At 49.9% G+C, this 17,892-nt stretch overlaps 1 protein-coding gene across 7 annotated transcripts in view; it reads left to right on the forward strand.

Moving 5' to 3' along the window:
- NOL10 (nucleolar protein 10) overlaps positions 1-17,892 on the forward strand; it is a 99,908-nt gene that overhangs the window by 1,405 nt on the left and 80,611 nt on the right. For 4 of the 7 annotated variants that reach the window (XR_016230584.1, XM_002722390.6, XM_089327843.1 and 1 more), the window contains exons 2-7: positions 951-996; positions 4,289-4,387; positions 9,476-9,553; positions 12,725-12,762; positions 14,299-14,435; positions 17,153-17,218. Coding sequence is in view for 4 of the 7 variants with exons in the window: in XM_002722390.6 (XP_002722436.3) it covers positions 951-996; positions 4,289-4,387; positions 9,476-9,553; positions 12,725-12,762; positions 14,299-14,435; positions 17,153-17,218 (464 nt within the window). In the remaining 3 variants the exon portion in view is untranslated. Of the gene's footprint in view, positions 1-881; positions 997-4,288; positions 4,388-9,475; positions 9,554-12,724; positions 12,763-14,298; positions 14,436-17,152; positions 17,219-17,892 lie in introns of all 7 variants that reach the window. The other 3 variants (XM_008249836.5, XM_089327839.1, XM_089327837.1) reach the window with 2 other exon arrangements.

Genomic DNA, 17,892 nt, shown 5'->3' on the forward strand with positions numbered 1-17,892 from the left:
GATACACGTGTGCCTGGGAAGTCCCCCAGCTTCCCCGGGAGCTGAACACGAGTGCCAGGGAGCCAGAGGCACGCCGGGCTGAGGGCGATGGCCGGCTCCGGCTCTCCCGCCCTGTCCGGCGTGGACACCGCCGCGGCGCTCAGCTCGGGTCCCGAGTGTGTCCCAGAGGCCGGATGCCGCGGCCTGGCCCAGGTTCTGCATCGCGTCTGCTTTTAGAGATGGTGTCTGCTGAGTGGCGCGCTTGCTTCTCCTTGCTTCAGGGAGGGCTGAAGCCTTGCCGTTGGTGACGGTCTGGGGTGGCTGTCCCGCAGCGTGTGGCCTCTGTCCTCGGGGTGCGGGCATACCTCTAGTGACAGCCGAAAGCGTCCCAGGAGTTGCTGATGTCCTCTGGGAGGCGGACTGCCCCTGCTGAGACCCCCTGTTTCCGGTAGCCCTACTGACAAGTGCAGTGGAAGTGCCCCTTGCTAGACGGGGTGCAGGAGTACAGTCTGCCATCGGTGCCATCAGAGCACGGGACCGTAGAAGTACCCTTTCTTCATCAGTGTCAGCAATTTGACCAGTTATTTACCTGATTTCTGTATTGCTAGATGAAACTTTCGTCTTAATGCTTTCTTTCCTTTTGAAATTTCACTTAAATAGATTTGGCTGTTTATGTCTTAGCTGGAACGCACCATATATGAGGCTTATTGCTTTCCCTGGGTTGGTCAGGTGAATTAGTTTTCTCTTGTGTTAAACATGGTAGCTCAAAAAATTATTATTTAATAAGTGGAAGTATATTCAAGGAAAGAGATCCGGAAGATTTGGTAGCCGTCGGTTAGGATTATAGATTTTCATTTTCTAAGTTACATCCTCCTCTAGAGTTTGAATTTTTATATGAGCAGGTGCTGTTACTGCAGGCAGAAAGCAACCGAGGTAGAGTGTGTTAAAATCGTCTCTCTGTTTTCTCCAAGTGGCTTTCTGATCGGAAGAAGAGAGCGCTGCAGAAGAAGGATGTCGGTGAGTGTTGTCGGTGACCCACCCGTGCCACAGGGCCGCACACAGTGAGGCTTACAGAAGGCAGTGGAATCAGTACGGTGGAAATAAACCTGTTTGTCCTTTTCCTTCTTCTTCTTTTCTTAAGATTTATTTATTTACTTGAGAGGCATAGTTGTAGACAGAAAGAGGGAGAGACAGAGAGAGGTCTTCCATCTGCTGTTTCACTCTCCACATGGCCGCAATGGCTGGAGCAGAGCAGGTTGAAGCCAGGAGCCAGGAGCCTCTTCCTGGTCTACCACGTAGGTGCAGGGGCCCAAGCACTTGGGCCATCTTCCACTGCTTTCCCAGGCCACAGCAGAGAGCTGGACTGGAAGAGGAGCAGCTGGGACATAACCAGCGCCCCTATGGGGGACCCAGAAGGATCGTGATTGTCTCATTCTCATGTGCAGCAAAAGCTTTTTCTGTTGGTTGAATCCATTTGTCAGTTTTTGAGATATAGAGAATAAGCATTTTATCTTTGGACAAAGTAATTTTACATATTGGATATACAAATATGAGTATGAACAATAAAAAATCTTTGTAGAAGATTTTTTTTTAATTATTTATTTGGGGCCGGTGCTGTGACGTAGCAGGTGAAGCTGCCACCTGCAGTGCTGGCATTCCATATGGGCACCGGTTCAAGTCCCAGCTGCTCCACTTCTGATCCAGCTCTCTGCTATATCCTAGGAAAGCAGTGGAAGGTGGTCCAAGTCCTTGGGCCCCTGCACCCACATGGGAGACCTGGAGGAGGCTCCTGGCTCCTGCCTTCGGATTGGCTCAGCTCTGGCTGTTGCGGCCAATTAGGGAGTGAACCAGTGGATGGAAGACCTTTCTCTCTCTGTCTCTCTGCCTTTCCTTCTCTCTCTGTGTAACTCTGACTTTCAAATAAATAAATAAATCTTTATAAAAAAATTATTTATTTATCTATTTATTTGAGAGGCAGAGGCAGACCGACAGATGACAGAGAGCTGTCGTCCGCTGGTTCATTACCTAAATGCGTGCAGTAGCTGTGGCTGGGTCATTCTGGGAGCTAGGAACCCAGTCCAGGTCTCCCATGTTGGGACAGGAACCCACCTACTTGAGCCATCACCAGCATCCCACAGCGTGCATCAGCAGCAGCTGGTACTTGGACAGGAGCTGGGGCTTGAACCTGGACACTCTGACATGGGCTGCGGGCATTCTTGTCAGTGTCGGTGACTCATCCTCAGAGAGCATTTTGATTTAGGACTATAATGCCAGTTTGTAGTGTAAATCATTTTGGTGAACAGATCTTCATTTGAGTTTCTCCCTTGCAAGTTGTCATATAGAAAAGCAGATTTATCTTAGCTTGCTCTCTGAGATCCCAGCGCTAAATGCCTCAAGGCAAGTATCTTGGGAAGATGGCCTCTTTATGGTACTGAAGGTGGTCGGTTAAAAATCCAAGTCAGAGTACAACACAGAGCTGCTTCATTGCCGTTTAGATTCTTATTTCATCTGGTCACCCAGGTCCCATGTTCTCATGTGTAACAAAGCAGATTCAGACTGTGTACGGGAAAAACGTTGTTCATTGGTTGAGCATTCCTAATCGAAAATCCAGATGCTTTAAAATCGGAAGTTTTTTGCTGACTGACACCACTAGTGGTAAATTCCATACCTGGCTTCGAGTGATGGTTGCAGCCAAAACAGAAGCGCACTAAAAATATCACATAGAATTGCCTTCAGGAAGTGTGTATAAGGTGTGTGTGGGTGTACGTGAGACATATTTGAATTTCATGTTTAGACTTGGGTCCCATCCCTAAGGTACTTCATTATGTATATACAGATATTCTAAAATCCCAAAAAATCTGCAATTGGAAACACTTCTTTCTGGTCCCAAACTTTTCAATAAGAGATCCTGGACTTGTATAAGAAGACTTAGTTCTTGGCCTAACTGGGTAATGATAGTGGTTTTAAGAGATTTTTTTTTTTTTTTTGTATGAAGATTTTACTTATTTATTTGAGAGGTAGAGTTATAGACAGTCAGAGGGAGAGGGAGAGAGAGAGAGAGAGGGAGAGAAGGGTCTTCCATCTGCTGGTTCACTCCCCAAATGGCTGCAATGGAGGGAGCTGGGCCAATCCGAAGCCAGGAGCCTCTTCCTGGTCTCCCACATGGGTACAGGGGCCCAAGTACTTGGGCCATCCTCTGCTGCTTTCCCAGGCCATAGCAGAGAGCTGGATCGGAAGAGGAGCAGCCAGGACTGAAACCAGCACCCTATGGGATGCCGGCTCTGAGCCACAGCGCTGGCCCTGATAGTGGTTTTTTTTTTTTTTTTTTTTTTTTTTTTTTTTTTTTTTTTTTTGACAGGCAGAGTGAGTGGAAGTGAGAGAGAGAGACAGAGAGAAAGGTCTTCCTTTGACGTTGGTTCACCCTCCAATGGCCGCCGCAGCCAGTGCACCACGCTGAACTGAAGCCAGGAGCCAGGTGCTTCTCCTGGTCTCCCATGGGGTGCAGGGCCCAAGGACTTGGGTCATCCTCCACTGTACTCCCAGGCCACAGCAGAGAGCTGGCCTGGAAGAGGGGCAACCTGGACAGAATCTGGCGCCCCGACCGGGACTAGAACCCGGTGTGCCGGCGCCATAGGCGGAGGATTAGCCTAGTGAGCCACGGCGCCGGCCCCTGATAGTGTTTTAATGTTTGTTCTGTTCGCTCCTTATCCAGATGTTAGAAGTAGATTTTCATACACTATTGTGGAATTGCTTTTAAATTGCAGTGATGCTTTTTCTTTTCTAAAAAGTAAAAATAAAATATTTCACTTAGAAAAATAATGTATGAGTTGAAAAAAAGACTTTTTTTTAAAAAAAAATTTCTTTATTTTAAAGACCGGGACAGACGCAGGCCTTCCATCTGTTAATTTACTCCCAGAAGCCCACAACAGCTGGGACTGGGCCAGGCCAAAACCAGGAGCTGCAACCCAACCTAGGTCTTTCACAGGGTGGTGGGGACCAAAGGGCTTGATCCACTTCCTGCTGCTTCCCAGGGTGTGCGCCAGCAGGAAGCTGGACTTGGAAGCAGAGCTGGGACCAAACAAACCCAGTCCCTCTGATTTGAGATGTGGGCCCTGAGTGACACCTTGGTGGTGGCACAGATGCCTGCACTGTCTTCTGTCTGAAGGGTGAGCTCTGGGCGTTCCGCGGACTGGGAAGCACTTGAGACGTGGCGTGCTGTGACCACTCTGCATGTTATATCTTTCTGTGATAAAGAGCAAGCATGCATTAGTTAAACTAATTATCCTTTCTTTCTTTCTTTTTTTTGTAGATGTCCGTAGAAGAATTGAACTTATTCAGGATTTTGAAATGCCTACCGTGTGTACCACTATCAAGGTGTCAAAAGATGGACAGTATATTTTAGCAACTGGTGAGCATCTTCTCGGTTATGATTTACGTACATTTTATAGAAGGAAATACTTTGGTGGGAAAGATCACTTCTCTTCCCCTGACATTTTATTATAAAAGATTCAGAAATATATAGATGTTGAAGAAATGTACCGTGAACACCACTTACCCAGTACCTAGGTTCTGCAGTAAGTGGTCACTGTACTTGCTTTGTCACGTGTCTGCATCCGTCCGCCTGGTTTTCTGATGCATTTCAGGACAAGTAGCAGATTTCAGCACACTGTATTTTACTCCTAATAGCTCAGCACGTGTGTCATTAACTAGAGTTAATGTTAGGGTTTTTAAAATATTTTTTATCTATTTATTTTTAAGATTTATTTTATATATTTGAAAGGCAGAGTTTCAGAGAGAGAGAGGAAGAGATCGAGGTCTTCCACCTGCTGGTTTGCTCCCCAAATGGCCGCAGTGACCCAGGCTGGGCTAGGCTGGAGGCAGGAGCTTCTTCCGGGTCTCGCATGTGGGTGCAGGGGCCCGAGCACTTGGGCCGTCCTCTGCTGCTTTCCCAGGCGCATTGGCAGGGAGTTGTATTGGAAGTGAAGCAGCTGGGACTCAGATTGAGAGAACTCCTGTGTGCCCTGCAGCTCTGTCTTGCTTTTCATCACGCGGACAAGTTGAGTCTGCTTCAGGACTTCCCTGTGTGTTCTGTGTGCACGAGACAGCACAGCTGGGGTTTTGTCGGTGCCTGGACTCGTCCCCGTTGCTCTGTGTGTCAGTGGCTTCCATCATGTGAATATGCCACAGCCTGCTCACCCGTCTCCATTTGATGTTCACCTGGGCTGTTTCCATTTTTTGCTTGTTAATAATAAAGCACTAAGCGCAGTCTTTTTGAAGTCAGTTTTGTGTGCATGTGCTCTGCTTGTCTTTGATAAATTCTTTGGAGTGGAATTGCTGGGTCATCGGTAGGTGCAGGTTTAGTCTTACAGGAAGCCAACAGGCCTGTTCCGAATTGATCCTAACACTGACAGTGCCACCAGCAGTGAATGAGGGCACAGGAAAGGTCACTTCTAACATGACTTTATGTATCAGGTTCTAATACGGAGATTTTGCATTAACAATATTAATCATGGTCAAAAACATCATGAAACACGGGAACTTTCAGCGTGTCACAGTGTTGAACTCAGCCAGCCTGGCTGGGCTTCCGGTGCCTGCGTCCCGTGCGTTGTCTGCACATTTGGCTGTAACAGCTTCCCCCTGTTTCGTTTCCACCACGTCTCTTGATCCCTTCCTGCATGTGTACGTGCATACACCTCAGGCTGGTGTTTTTTTCCAAAGATTTATTTATTTATTTGAAAGTCAGAGTTACACAGAGAGAGAAGGAGAGGCAGAGAGAGAGAGAGAGAGAGAAAGAGAGAGGTCCTCCATCCACTGGTTCACTTCCCAATTGGATGAAATGGCAGAGCCGAGACAATCCAAAGCCAGGAGCCAGGAGCTTCTTCCAGATCTCCCACGTGGTGCAGGGGCCCAAGTGCTTAGGCCATCTTCTGCTGCTTTCCCAGGCCATAGCAGAGAGCTGGAAGGGAAGTGGAGCAGTTGGGACCCGAACCAGCGCCCATATGGGATGCTGGCACTGCAGGTGGCAGGCTTTCCCTGCTGTGCCACAGCGCAGGCCCCCAGGCTGGTTTTTTCTGAGTTAATGGTTGTCTCTCCTGATACTGGCCTACAATTTTATGTTCAGAAACTTAATTTGTTTTGATCAAGAGATAACAAGTAGCTTGTCCAAGCTCACAGAGAGCTGGGAGACAGATTAGGTAAGAGGTTATATCTATTAAATTACGTTTTCTTTTATGAAATCATTTTACATTCCCTGGCAAAGTTAATTGTTTCCATTTCTACTTTTAAAACAATTATTTATAGGGGCAGGCATTGTGGTGTAGCAGGTTAAGGCATTGCCTGCCACGCTGGCATCACATATGGGCACTGGTTCCTGTCCCGGCTGCTCCACTTCTATTCCTCTCCCTGCTATGGCCTGGGAAAGCAGTGGAAGATGGCCCAAGTCCTTGGGCCCCTGCACCCACATGGGAAACCCAGAAATTCCTTATTGCTGGCTTCGGCCTAGCCCAGCTCTGGCCATTGTGGTCATTTGGGGAATGAACCAGTGGTTGGAAGATTCTCTCTCTCTCTCTTTCTCTGTCTCCCTGTTTCCATCTCCCCCAACCCCCAACTCTGCCTTTCAAAGAAATTGGTCATCTGCTGGCTTGGTCCCCTAATGCCTCCAGTGGGCAGGAGTTGGAACGCTATCCGGGTTTGTGCCCTCATTAGGTTTGTGATGGCCTACACGAGTGGCAGAAACCCCACCACGAGTGGCAGAAACCCCACCACGGGAGCCGTCACTGCTGCCTCCCAGGGTCTGCATTGGGAGGAAGCTGGAGTCAGGAGCTGGTGTCCAGGATCCAACCCAGGAGGAGCTCCACGTGGGGAGCGGGCGTCTCACCAGCATCTTAGCTGCTAGACCAATGCTTGCGCTGCCTTTCCTCTTATTCAGAATGCTTTTGTTCTGTTTGTTTTTTAAAGGTTTATTTTTATTTATTTGAAAATGTTGTAGAGAGAGGTAGAGCCAGAGAGAGAGAGAGAGAGGTCTTTTATCTGCTGGTTCACTCTCCAAATGACTGCAACGGCCAGAACTGAGCTGATCCAAAGCCAGGGGCCAGGAGCCTCCTCCAGGTCTCCCACGCGGGTGCAGGGGCCCAAGCACTTGGGCCATCTTCTGCTGTTTTCCCAGGCTGCAGCAGAGCTCTGGATCAGAAGTGGAGCAGCCGGGACTCGAACTGGCGCCCTATGGGATGCTGACACTGCTGGCTGGGGCTTTAACCTGCTGCGCCACAATGCCGGCCTCAACAATCCTTTGGTTTTATTTTTATTGTAAAAAGAAGTATTTCCTAAAGAATACGTGAAACATGGCTAGTGAGAATGTGGGACTGAACTTTAGATTTGATTTCATCTTCACGTTCATAGCCGTCCATGCTGGCTGCCGCGTGGAACAGCACGGGTGTGGTGGCCTTCTTGGCCAGTTCCAGAGGCCTCTCTGCTGCCGAGGGGAGGGGACCTGGTTGTCATTTGCTTCCCCATTTGATTCCCTGGCGGGTCTTCCTTTGATCTCTGTATCCGCCTTCCTCAGATTGCCTTTGGTGTTCCGGCCTCGTGGCTGCGAACCAGCGGAGTAAGATTGACTCGTAAAAGCCTTTCATGACCCGGGGGATGTGCTAAGGACTGACGCCCGGGAACTAACCGGGCTCGGGTTCCTGCTTGTGACCCTGCCACAGCCAGGTCTGTGCTCAGTGACACTGTTAGTCTGCACTGGCGCTTGTGGAAGAGGCGTGAGACATAGAGGGGCGACGTACGTTTCCAGCCACTTTCTTTTCTGACGGCCAGAGTGATACGTGCAAGCCTTTTAAATGATCAGAAGTAAGAGACAAAAGCAAACACGCTCCCAATTAAAAGGGAAAGTGGGCCCTGCATGTACACGTGGGAGTTTTATATAAGCTTGCAGTCTTTCAAATCATGTATGGAATGCTAGGATGGGTATCACACCACAGGTTACTGTTTTTTTGTTTTGTTTTGTTTTGTTTTGTTTTGTTTTGTTTTGTTTTGTTTTGTTTTTTAAGTTTCTTTTCTTAAAATGAGATTTTGGGGCTTTGATCTGTGCCAGAAAACATGGGACCACTTCCTTCTTTTTAGGATGTCTTTATTTGTTTTTAAAATGACTTTTTCACCTGATCACAACGTGATAAACTTATACAAAATGGAAGCATCACAGAAATACGAAGGTGAGATGTGCAAGAGCAGCTGGCAGCGTTGGCATTGCTAACGCCGACTGCTGCGTGCAGAGGCCTCTTGTTTAGGGTGCCGACTTCGGGGTCGAGCGCCCGTTCTTCCGCGCTCGCCCGGTCTCTGCTCCCTTCCTCCCCCTTCCACTTGGCAGCTCCTGACAGGAGTGGCAGGCCTGCCTGTGCCCTGTGCCCTGAGCCCTGTGTGGACTGACCTCATTTCCCCGCGGTGGCCGTTTACCAATAGTGCTGCAGGGGGCGCTCTGTGTCTGTAAGTTACTGTAGACGGAGGCGCGTGGTCATCAGCTTCAGCGTGTGCTGGGCTGTCCTCTAGACGAGTTGTCGTGTACACTGATCAACTGCAGTGGACGAACATGCTTACTTCTTTATTTGTAAATGTTTGTTTATTTGTTTGGAAGGCAGTGCAACAGAGGGGGTGGGAACGAAGAGAGAGAGAGACCCTCCGTCCACTGGAACCCCATCGGAGTCTCCCATGTGGGTGTCAGGGCCAAGGGCCTGGGCCGTCGTCTGTTGCTTTCCCAGGTACCCTGAGAAGCTGGGTTGGAAGCAGAGCAGCCTGGACTTGAACTGGTGCTCTGATTTGGGGCGCCAGTGTCACAACCCACAGCACCAGTCCTGAAAGTACTTACTTTTAACCCTCCCAACACAGATATTAACTGTTTCCGTCTTGGCCATTCTGATGTGTAAGAAGTATTTCAGGGCGTGTGTTGTGGCATACTGGCTAAACTGCACTTGCAACCTCAGCGTCCCATCTCAGAGATCTGGTTCAAGTCCCAGCTGCTCTGCTTCCAGTCCGGCTCCCTGGGAAGGCAGTGGAAGACGACCAAGTACTTCGGCCCCTGCCATCGTGTGGGGGATGGGAGGTCTGGATGGAGTTCCGGCTCCGGGCTTTGGCCTGACCCGGAGCTGGTTGAGCAGCCATTTGGAGAGGGAACCGCTGGTGGAGGAGCTGGCTCCCTCTCTGTCTCTGCTGCCTGCTGTCTAAGTAGAGTTTGTAGAGGGTATTGCGTGTTGAATCTACTTTGATTAGACTCACTGGGAAGTCCATTAATTATCGTGTTTCCATCTTCTGGGCGCTCCTTGTTGATTTGTGTTCAGTTTCCCCGTGGGACATTTGGGAGGGGCTGCTTTCCTTTCCTTTCATTTGCTGTGATTAGTGCTGCCTACCCCTGAGTGGAGAGGGCACCCTCGCCAGCCGTCTGGGTGCTGACTGTGAAGTGTGTTTTTCAGTTTCTTGATTTTGCATCATGTAACTTTTTTTATAGGAACATATAAACCTCGGGTTCGCTGCTATGACACCTATCAGTTATCCTTGAAGTTTGAAAGGTGTTTGGATTCGGAAGGTAAGAGGCTAACACTGACTTGATGAAAATAGCTTAAAAAAAAAAAAAAAGACTTATTTAAAAGGCAGAGTAGCAAGGGAGGGAGGGAGAGAGAGATCGATCTATCGATTGATCTTCTATGTACTGATTCACTCCAAATGGCTGCAGTGACTAGGGCTGGGCCAGAGCAAAGCTAGGAGCCCGTATCTCCATTTGAACCTCTTGTGTGGGTGGCAGGGACCAGGAACTTAGGCCTCCATCATCTGCCGGTATTGCAGGCTCATTAGCAGGGAACCTGATTGGAGGTGGAGGGACTGGGACTTAGCCAGTGCTGTGAGTTGGGATGCAGGCCACAGAGGTGGCGACTTAACCCGTTGTGCCGCAACGCCCACCCCCAAGACGGCTCCTCGGTTTGTGTGCTTTTCTCATTTTTGATTTGTATGTTCGCTTTCGATGGTGAAATAGCAAATTATCACAACTGAGGGGCTGGAAACATCCCTTCAGTAGCTTGCAGCTCTGTAGGTCTTGGGTCTGCGCCGGCCCTTCTGGGTCCAGACCTGACCCTGGCGTCGGCCGGGTGCGGCTCTTCTGGAGACACTGGGTGAGAACCTGCTTCCCCGATCCTTCACGTGTCTGGCAGAACTCGGTGGTAGTGGCTGCAGGACTGGCGGTCCTGGGGTTTTGCAGCAGGCTCAGCTCCTGGAGGCCGCCTCGCTCCTCATCACGGCCTCGGGCCCTGCGTGTGCGGCTGGGCTACTGACTTCCCCTGCTGCTGCTGGCCAGAGGAAACGGCTTCTGAGCATTTCAGACACCCCCCCACCCCCGCCCCAGCTGCACACTGTAGCATTGTCCCAGGAGCGGCGTCCATGGAGCCTCGCAGGCCAAGGGGTTTACACGAGTACGCGTGCGTTTCTGGGTTTTGTTTTGTTTTGTTTTGTTTTTCTTCTTAATTTGAGAAACAGAGCCCTTGAACTCATTGGTCGACTCCCCAAATGCCTGCAGCAGCTGGGACTGGGCTGGGCCAGAACCAGGAGCTAGGAACTCGGTCCAGGTCTCCGATGTGGGTGGCAGGGACCCAGTGAGCACAGAGTATCTCTGCAGGTCTCCCTGCAGCCTCCCGGGGCCGCGTTAGCAGGAAGCTGACCTCAAAGCTGGAGGGAGCTCCCCCACAGGGCGTTCAGGCATCCTCTCGGCCTCCACGCCTGCCTCTGAACTTAGCTTTGAGCTCCATTTTCCATGAACAGTGTGGAGGTCCGTGCTAAAATCTTTGGCTATCGGGGGGGCAAGTTGAAATGAGGTAAGTTCAGGTGCTTTTGTCATTGGGCCTAGTGTGTGAAGGAAAAGTTAATAGGGAATGTGTCCCGTGGAAATAGGAGCACACTCTCCTAGCTTGTTTCACCCCTTGCTGTCTGAAGACAGTCGCATCTCTGTGTACCACTGTATAAAAATGGCTGTTTTCACTTTTAATTTTTGTTTAGCAGAACTGTGAAATAGTAAAGTTATTGTTTTTGTAAGCAACAATTTTTAATGTTCTTTAATGTAAACATTAGAAAGTCTTGAAAATTATTTTGTTTTGAGCATCTCAGAAAAACAGTAGCAAAGTTTAGAAGTCATTCTGTTTCATGACTTTGCCTCCCTTTTGCCAAAAATCTAGTTGAGTGGGTCTCTAATTGAAGTGATTTCTAGTTGAGGTGGTCTCTGGGTAAGGTGCTCTGTAGGTGAGGTGGTCTGTAGGTGAGGTGGTTTCTGGGTGAGGTGGTCTGTGGGTGAGGTGTCTGTGGGTGAGGTGTCTCTAGGTGGTCTCTAGGTGAGGTGTCTGTAGGTGAGGTGGTCTGTGGGTGAGGTGTCTAGGTGAGGTGGTCTGTGGGTGAGGTGTCTCTAGGTGAGGTCTTTAGGTGAGGTGGTCTCTAGGTGAGTTGTCTGTAGGTGAGGTGGTCTGTAGGTGAGGTGTCTGTAGGTGAGGTCTCTAGGTGAGGTGGTCTCTAGGTGAAGTGTCTGTAGGTGAGGTGATCTGTGGGTGAGGTGTCTGTAGGTGAGGTGGTCTGTAGGTGAGGTGGTCTGTGGGTGAGGTATCTCTAGGTGAGGTGGTCTCTAGGTAAGGTGGTCTGTGGGTGAGGTGGTCTCTAGGTGAGGTGTCTGTAGGTGAGGTGATCTGTGGGTGAGGTGGTCTGTGGGTGAGGTGATCTGTGGGTGAGGTGATCTGTGGGTGAGGTGTCTGTAGGTGAGGTGATCTGTAGGTGAGGTGTCTCTAGGTGAGGTGGTCTGTGGGTGAGGTGGTCTGTAAGTGAGGTGTCTGTGGGAGAGGTGGTCTGTAGGTGAGGTGTCTGTAGGTGAGGTCTCTAGGTGAGGTGGTCTCTAGGTGAAGTGTCTGTAGGTGAGGTGATCTGTGGGTGAGGTGTCTGTAGGTGAGGTGGTCTGTGGGTGAGGTGATCTGTGGGTGAGGTGTCTGTAGGTGAGGTGATCTGTAGGTGAGGTGTCTGTAGGTGAGGTGGTCTGTGGGTGAGGTGATCTGTAGGTGAGGTGTCTGTGGGTGAGGTGATCTGTAGGTGAGGTGTCTGTAGGTGAGGTGGTCTGTGGGTGAGGTGATCTGTAGGTGAGGTGTCTGTAGGTGAGGTGATCTGTAGGTGAGGTGTCTCTAGGTGAGGTGGTCTGTGGGTGAGGTGGTCTGTAAGTGAGGTGTCTGTGGGAGAGGTGGTCTGTAGGTGAGGTGTCTGTAGGTGAGGTCTCTAGGTGAGGTGGTCTCTAGGTGAAGTGTCTGTAGGTGAGGTGGTCTGTGGGTGAGGTGGTCTGTGAGTGAGGTGATCTGTGGGTGAGGTGATCTGTGGGTGAGGTGTCTGTAGGTGAGGTGATCTGTAGGTGAGGTGTCTGTAGGTGAGGTGGTCTGTGGGTGAGGTGATCTGTAGGTGAGGTGTCTGTGGGTGAGGTGTCTGTAGGCGAGGTGTCTGTAGGTGAGGTGGTCTCTAGGTGAGGTGGTCTGTAGGTGAGGTGTCTGTAGGTGAGGTGGTCTCTAGGTGAGGTGTCTGTAGTTAAGGTGTTGCCTAATTCAGGTGATATGCTTTTACTTCCCACTTGGTGTTTTGGGGGCACTGTGGCAATTTTGTTCTTATTTTATATAGGACAAAAATGAAAAAAATTGTATTCATCTTTACTTTCAACATTAATAATTGTATTTTTTTCATGTTTCTTTTTCAGTTGTCACCTTTGAGATTTTGTCTGATGACTATTCAAAGGTATGTACAGTAGTGTTGGTTTGTACTGGTTGTACTCAAGAAATGAGTGAGTGGAATTTATTTTGTAATAAGTAATGTTATGATAAATGGATTATATCATATGTAGTAATACATGACCTGTGATTTTCTACTGTTATATTTTTGATTTTTGGTTTGGTACATTTTTTTATTTATAAATAAATGGTGCCGGCCCCATCCTGTGTTTTGAGACATGTAGTTTTATAAGACGTTGTCTCTGAACACTGGTAAGTTTACCTTGCAGTATCACCCGCAGAGGTTGACGATGCCTTTGTAGCATGTTGAAGTTACGTTTATACCAGGTTTTCGGGCCCGTGTGATAACTGGGGATTATGAAAATGTGTTCCCCGGTGAGAGAGGAAGTGGCTCACTGGGGTCTCTGCAGTGCCCACGAATGAGGGGCGCGTCCGGCGCTTCAGTGAGAAGGGACACTCTGCAGACAGGCTGTCCGCGTGGAGTGGGGGCTGTGTCAGCACGCGTGGAGTGGCGCTGTGTCAGCACACGTGGAGTGGGGCTGTGTCAGCACGCGTGGAGTGGCGCTGTGTCAGCACGCGTGGAGTGGGGCTGTGTCAGCACGCGTGGCGTGGGGGCTGTATCAGCACGCGTGGAGTGGGGGCTGTGTTAGCACGTGTGGAGTGGGGGGCTGTGTCAGCACGCATGGTGTGGGGGCTGTGTCAGCATGTGTGGAGTGGGGGCTGTATCAGCACGCATGGAGTGGGGGCTGTGTCAGCACACGTGGAGTGGGGGGCTGTGTCAGCACGCGTGGAGTGGGGGCTGTGTCAGCACACGTGGAGTAGGGGGCTGTATCAGCACATGTGGAGTGGGGGCTGTGTCAGCACGCGTGGAGTGGGGGACTGTCAGCACACGTGGAGTGGGGGGCTGTGTCAGCACGTGTGGAGTGGGGGCTGTGTCAGCACGCGTGGAGTGGGGGGCTGTGTCAGGACGCGTGGAGTGGGGCTGTGTCAGCACGCATGGAGTAGCGCTGTGTCAGCACGCGTGGAGTGGGGGCTGTATCAGCACGCGTGGAGTGGGGGGCTGTGTCAGCACGCGTGGAGTGGGGGGCTGTGTCAGCACGCGTGGCATGGGGGGCTGTATCAGCACGCGTGGAGTGGGGGGCTGTGTCAGCACGTGTGGAGTGGGGGGCTGTGTCAGCACGTGTGGAGTGGGGGCTGTGTCAGCACACGTGGCGTGGAGGCTGTGTCAGCACGCGTGGCATGGGGGGCTGTGTCAGCACGCGTGGAGTGGGGCTGTGTCAGCACGCGTGGAGTGGCGCTGTGTCAGCACGCGTGGAGTGGGGCTGTGTCAGCACGCGTGGAGTGGGGGCTGTGTCAGCACGCGTGGAGTGGCGCTGTGTCAGCACGCGTGGCGTGGGCGCTGTGTCAGCACGGCGCAGGGTGCCCTGTGTTTAGAGGGGAGGTTGGGAGGGCAGAGGCTTTCTTCCTGTGCCACTTGCGGAGATGATGGGACAGACATTTACCTAGAAACCTGAGCCACCTGACTTTCTTGTTTCATTTTCAGATTGTCTTCCTACATAACGATAGATACATTGAATTTCACTCACAGTCAGGTTTTTACTACAAAACCCGAATACCAAAGTTCGGCAGAGATTTCTCCTACCACTATCCGTCCTGCGACCTGTACTTCGTGGGTGCGAGGTATTGACTCTAACCCCTGTCTGCGTTTCCTCCCACCGCCCCAACCCGCCAGCTTCTCTTCTTGAATTTCCTGTATATTTTCTTTCTGTTTTAATAAAAAGAAATGTGTGGTTATTGTAAAAAAAATAAAACTTAGAAAATAAGGAATAAGCAAATGAAAAAACCAATTTTCTACATATTCATGCAATTTATTGATTTATAAAGATTATTTATTTATTTGAAAGGCAGAGTGAGTGAATGAATTCACCCATCCGTTGGTTCATTCCCCAATGGCTGCGACCGCCGGGACTGGACCAGAGCAAAGCCAGGAGTCAGGAACTCCCTCTGGGTCTCCTGGGTGCAGGGCTCAAGCACCCGGGCACGGTCTGCTGCCTCCCGGGTCATTAGCAGGACACTGGATCGGAAGCAGAGCAGTCAGCACTGATACGGAACACGGGCGTCCCCAGCGTGGCTTAACCCGCTGCTCCGCAACGCTCCCTCTGACACCACTGGTTTGCTTAGTAAAATCTTTTCTGATTTTGGAAGTAGCCATGATAGTTACTCATCATAGTAGTTCGACCAGGAGATACTCATGAGAAATGCAAAAGCCAGGTCATGGCATATAGCCCGGTGCCACAGTTCATGAGACACACCACACGGTGTATGTATGTGTGTGTGTGTGTTCAAGTATTTTAATAAAAAGGGCCTAGAGGGGCTGGCACAGCGGGTTAACGCTCTGGCCTAAAGTGCCGGCATCCCATGTGGGCACCGGCTCAAGACCCAGCTGTTCCACTTCCGATCCAGCTCTCTGCTATGTCCTGGGAAAGCAGCAGAAGATGGCCCAAGTGCTTGGGCCCCTGTACCCGCGTGGGAGACCCAGAAGAAGCTCCTGGCTCCTGGCTTCGGATAGCGCAGCTCCAGCTGTTGTGGCCAGTTGGGGAGTGACCCAGTGGATGGAAGACTTCTCTCTCTCTGCCTTTCCTCTCTCTGTGTAACTCTGACTTTCAAATAGATGAGTAAATTTAAAAAAGTAAATAAATAAAAGGGGGTAGAGAGAGAAGAGGACAGAGAGCAGCAGGCAGACTAGAAAGAGCCCTGTCTGCTGTCTCACCCCTAGTGCTGGCAATAGCCAGGACTGGACAGGGCCAGAGAAGGGTCTGGAACTCTCGTTGTTCCAGTCTCCCTGTGGGCACTGGGGCCCAGCTACCGGAGCATTGTCTCCGCCTCCCAGAGTGCGTTCGTGGCAAGCTGGAGCCAGGAACTGAATGCGGCCTCTGGGGTGGGATGTGGGAGGCGGCTCTGGCGTGGGACGTGGGAGGCGGCTTCCAGCCCCAAGGCCACTCACCGTGTTGTGGTTTCTTAGTTTCCCAGATTTCTGTTTACTTCCTAAAACTCGCAGCTCTTGCCTTACCTGTGTTCCGTGTCCAGGTGAATTTCTTTCAGGACGTTTGTGATTTGGGTCACACGTGGCTATGGACTCTACTTAGGAAGGGTTGGGGGGCAGGCTTTCAGAAGGGGAGGACGCTGCCCGCCGGGCTTCTGCTCGCGATCTCTAGATTTGGAGGGGTGCGTAGGGGACCTCTAGGGCACTGCTGCTGGGATGTCGCGTCCATAGCCCGACTGCACGGTTTCCTAAGACTTAACTTTAAATGCTGCCTTTTCTATGACTATAAAACAATACACATTCATTCTAGAAAATTGGGAAAATAGAGCAAAGTATAGACAAGAGGCAGGCTTTGTGGTGCAGTGTCATGCCACTGCTTGTTACACCTCCACTTCCTGTCCAGCTGTCTGCTGTTGTGCTGCTGGGAGGCAGCAGGGGATGGCCCCAGAACCCGGGTCCCCGCCACCCACACGGGAGACCCAGATGGAGCCCCTGGCGCCTGGCTTTTTCCTGGCCCTCCCTCAGCTATTGTCATTTGGAAAGTGACCCAGCGATGGAAGCTCTCTCTCTGTCACTCTGCCTTTCAAATAAATAAACAAGTAATAAATCTTTTTACTAAAAGAAAATTATAAAGAAAAAGATATACCCATAATTGTGCCACCCAGAGGAAACCTTTAGGAGTGTTTATTTTTTTATTTTATTTGAAAGGCAGAGTTGGATTAGAGAGGGAGATCTTCTGTCCACTGGTTCACTCCCTGAATGGCCACAACAGCTGGAGCTGGGTTAATCCAAAGCCAGGAGCCAGGAGCTTCTTCCAGGTCCCCCACATGGGTGCAAGGCCCAGCACTTGGGCATCTTCCACTGCTTTCGCAGGTGCATTAGCAGGGAGGTGGGATGGAAGTGGAGCAGCTGGGACTTAAACCGGTGCCCCTGTGGGATGCTGGGCCGCAGGTGGTAGCTTGACCCACTACACCACAGCCTGGGGCCCTGTTATGTGTTATATTTCCTTCTACTCTTCTGTATGTGTACAGCTAGATAAATATTATATGTACTTTTGGATCTTGGATTCTGTATGTTATTTGTAAATAATATTCTACTTGATGGATTCGTATTATTTCCTTGGCAGATGAGTGTTTTAAATAAATTTTAAACCACTTTTTTAAGTAAGCTTTGTACATAAACAAATCCACAAATAAGATGGCTATTTTTAGACAGGATAATTTGTCAGTTTTATAGATATGTAGTGGCCGTTAGTGATCTGCATATGTCCATACCGTTTATACTTACGTAAGTAGATGAATGGAAAGTTCGTTCTAGCTTGCCTGCTGGTAACGTTTCCCTCGTCACTTCGCAGCTCTGAAGTGTACAGACTGAACCTGGAGCAAGGGCGGTACCTGAATCCTCTGCAGACGGACGCTGCGTGAGTATGGGTGCTGTTCTCACTTTGGCCAGGAGAGGGAGCCAGATGCTCACGTTGTGAAGCGGCCTGCTGCTCAACCTGGGTAAAGCAGGTGGACCTAGAACAGAGTTAATTCAGGTGTGTGAAGTTAATTGACACTGGATCATGGCAAAAGATAGGACTGGGACTAGGAGAGGGCAGGGGCGTGGGGGTGGGGGTGGGAGGGCGGGAACATGGGAAGAATTACTGTTCCTAAAGTTGTAATTCTGAAAGACATGCAAATGAATTTTTAAAAATTAAGAAAAAAAGAGTTTTTCTCCTTAAAAATTTACTGAAAGACAATGAGCTTAAACATTGTATGAAACTTACTTTTTAAAACAGCCCAGTTTATTATTTGCAGGGTTCTTTCAAGTTTCATTCATGATTTTGTTTGTGATATTTTCTCCTGTGGAGAAATTTTGAATTACCTTGTTTTGTTTTTCCTTTATCATGTTATGCTCCGTGCTTATGTTCTCTTCAAAGAGAAATTCTTTAGGACCAAACCCGTCTTTATCATCATCAGAATGGTTAATAGCAGTAACTTCCTTAGTAAAAACATTTACTATGTGCCAGGCATTCAGCCATTTTTAAACAAATTACTTGACAGGCAGAGAGACAGGAAGGGAGAGACACAGAGACAGAGACCTGCCATCTGC

Source organism: Oryctolagus cuniculus, chromosome 2 (genome assembly GCF_051225735.1).
Source record: "Oryctolagus cuniculus isolate XC-2025 breed Fujian yellow rabbit chromosome 2, ASM5122573v1, whole genome shotgun sequence".
NCBI classification, from domain to species: Eukaryota; Metazoa; Chordata; class Mammalia; order Lagomorpha; family Leporidae; genus Oryctolagus; species Oryctolagus cuniculus.